The following is a 2,500-nucleotide window of genomic DNA, read 5'->3' on the forward strand; positions in this document are numbered from 1 at the left end:
ATTCTTATAAAAGGAGTATCCATTAGGCTTTAGTATATTTAAAAACGTCTTTTATTCAGAGATGACGAAATTAGAGTCGATTGAATGTTTGAATAAAATAGTTCTTACACTCTTGCGTTTTGGAATTCTTACTTTTCACTGGCCCTGATATTATGACCTAAATGTTTTGCAAGCGCCGTAAAACCCTTAAAAACAAAACAAAAACAAAAACAAAAAACAAACATAGGCCATTCGTTATCTAACCTGTTGAATGAAAGATTTATTACAGTCCAGGGCTTGGGAATTCCAACCTTCATTACAGTGTCTCATTATTAGCCATTTCCCAGTGGGGACTCTCTCAAGGTCGCGATGCTTTCTGGGTAGGGCTCGAAATACGTCTTCTTCTTAAATGACAATTTTAAAATCCGTAGTTATATTATTATGTGACCACCATCTCGAAACTGAAAATTAAAAAAAAACAACTCAATTTAAGGTCGGGCTTATTTATTCCTCCCCTCGGTCCGAAAATCCAATAGTCAAAAACTGTGTATCAATTTTAAGAGTAGCTAGTCACTCAGAGCCATTAGTGCCCTTAGAACCGGAGTTTATCCCAGTTTCTTTTGCGTGAAACGGACAATACAAATAGTTGTTATCCTTTGGATAGGACGCTAGTCTATCGCAAAGTACTTTCCGCCAAATATAACAGACTCAGCTACCCACTACTCACCGCTGGGTGGACGGGGGGGTCAAAAAGAAAAGAAATCTCGACTGTACCCGGGATCGATCTTGGTCCCTTTGCGTGTGAAGCGAGTGCTCTACCAACTGTGCTATCGGGCCCCTCATATTGATTTTACGTCAAACTCAATAAATTTTTCTTTATCACGTCCATTCCGACACATTACTGACTCGTCAAGATGGTACACATATTTAATTGCCATGTGGGGAAATTTACTGGTCAGGAAATCCCCCCCCCCCCCCCCCCCCCTCCCCCCATCCCAATCCCCTCACCTACGTACCCACCCACACTCTCCTCCTCCCATCACTCTCATCACCTCACCCCCTCTTCATCATCAACATCATCATAGATCACCTGAGTTCTCCCACTTCTCCTCCTCCTCCTCCTCCTCCTCCTCCTCCTCCTCCTCCTCCTCCTTCGCCTCCCTCGCATTCCACTTTCATCTGCTATTCCATGTTATAATCCCCATTATGTAATTGTTTCGTTTTTCCTTCCTCTTTCTTTCGTTTTTTGTTTCATTTTAAAAACAGCAAATTTCCCTTCCATCTTTTGAATGATTTGCCGTTTATTCTGCCTGCCGTGCTCGCGAGAAAAAAAGACCTCAACACTTCACCAAAAAAAAAAAAAAAAAATACAAAACAATCAAAAAAGCAAACAACACTAACCCCCCCCCCCCCCTCCCCCCCCCCCCCAAAAAAAAAAAAAAAAAAAAAAACTAACAAAAAAAAAAAAAAAAGATCCCAAACCAAAAAAAAAAAAAAAAATAGAATATACCCCCCCCCCCCCCCCAAATAATAATAAAAAAAGGAATTAAACAAAAAAGAAAGAAAACAACAACAACGAAAACACAATAAAAACCAAAACAAAGCTAAACGTGTATTTAATATTTTGGCCAGAAAATGCGTGCTTCAAATATCGATTGATTCAAATTGACCCACACCTTGGCCAAAAACTCTCAACCCAAGACTCATTTTACACCTGAGTACGGTGGGAGAATGTGAGTAAAGAGTTTTTTTTTTCCAAGGACTCAACTAAGCGCCGAGAGAGGATCGAACCCAGGACCTTCCGATCCGAAAGCGACTGGCATACCATTAGACCACATAGCCGCACATAACCAATATTCTGCGTGCTCTGGAAAAACACATATTTAGAAATTTGGCCAGAAAACTCGTCCTTCAAATATCGATCGATTTAAATGACCCTCGTCTTAGCAAAAACTTTCAAACCTGGGACTTCGCAAAGTCCCAGGATTGAAAGTTTTTGTCAAGACGAGGGTCATTTAAATCGATCGATATTTGAAGGACGAGTTTTCTGCCCAAATTTCTAAATATGTTTTTTTTTTTCCAGAGCAGGTCAGTATTGTGTTTGTATAGAGACTCTATGGTTATTTATTATAACTGTTTTGTGTTCTGTCTTTGAAGTCATTGAATCTAACGTACATCCGTTGAACGCCTACAATCTGAAGGGACTTCCGCCGAACCCTCAAGCCCCGGAACTGAGTTTCTCTCAAGCCTTTGGTTAATCAAGCCTATTTCAATCGAGCGCATTTGATGGATGGGCGGCTATGTGGTCTATGCCATTCCATCTCGCCGTCGTATCGGAAGGTCCTGGGTTCGAGTCCCGATTTTGGGACAGGGGTGTCAGAAAAATACAAACTCGACTGCAGTCGGGATCGATCTCGAACCCTTTGCGTGTGAAGCGAGTGCTCTACCAACTGAGCTATCGGGAGTCCCATGGAGCTGGATTAGAGCCCGGTTTCTATCGCGTGAAACGGATAGTATCTAT

General features: G+C 41.5%; 1 protein-coding gene across 1 annotated transcript in view; it reads left to right on the forward strand.

Annotated features, from left to right (window-relative positions):
* The window catches only part of LOC144959295 (uncharacterized), a 28,333-nt gene that overhangs the window by 24,939 nt on the left and 894 nt on the right, over positions 1–2,500 (forward strand). The window contains exon 5 of the mRNA XM_078891837.1: positions 2,063–2,067. Coding sequence (XP_078747963.1) covers positions 2,063–2,067 — 5 coding nt within the window. The remainder of the gene's footprint in view (positions 1–2,062; positions 2,068–2,500) is intronic.

This window comes from Berghia stephanieae, chromosome 13 (assembly GCF_034508935.2).
Source record: "Berghia stephanieae isolate SIO BIC M18660-M18661 chromosome 13, UCSD_Bste_1.3, whole genome shotgun sequence".
NCBI lineage: Eukaryota > Metazoa > Mollusca > Gastropoda > Nudibranchia > Aeolidiidae > Berghia > Berghia stephanieae.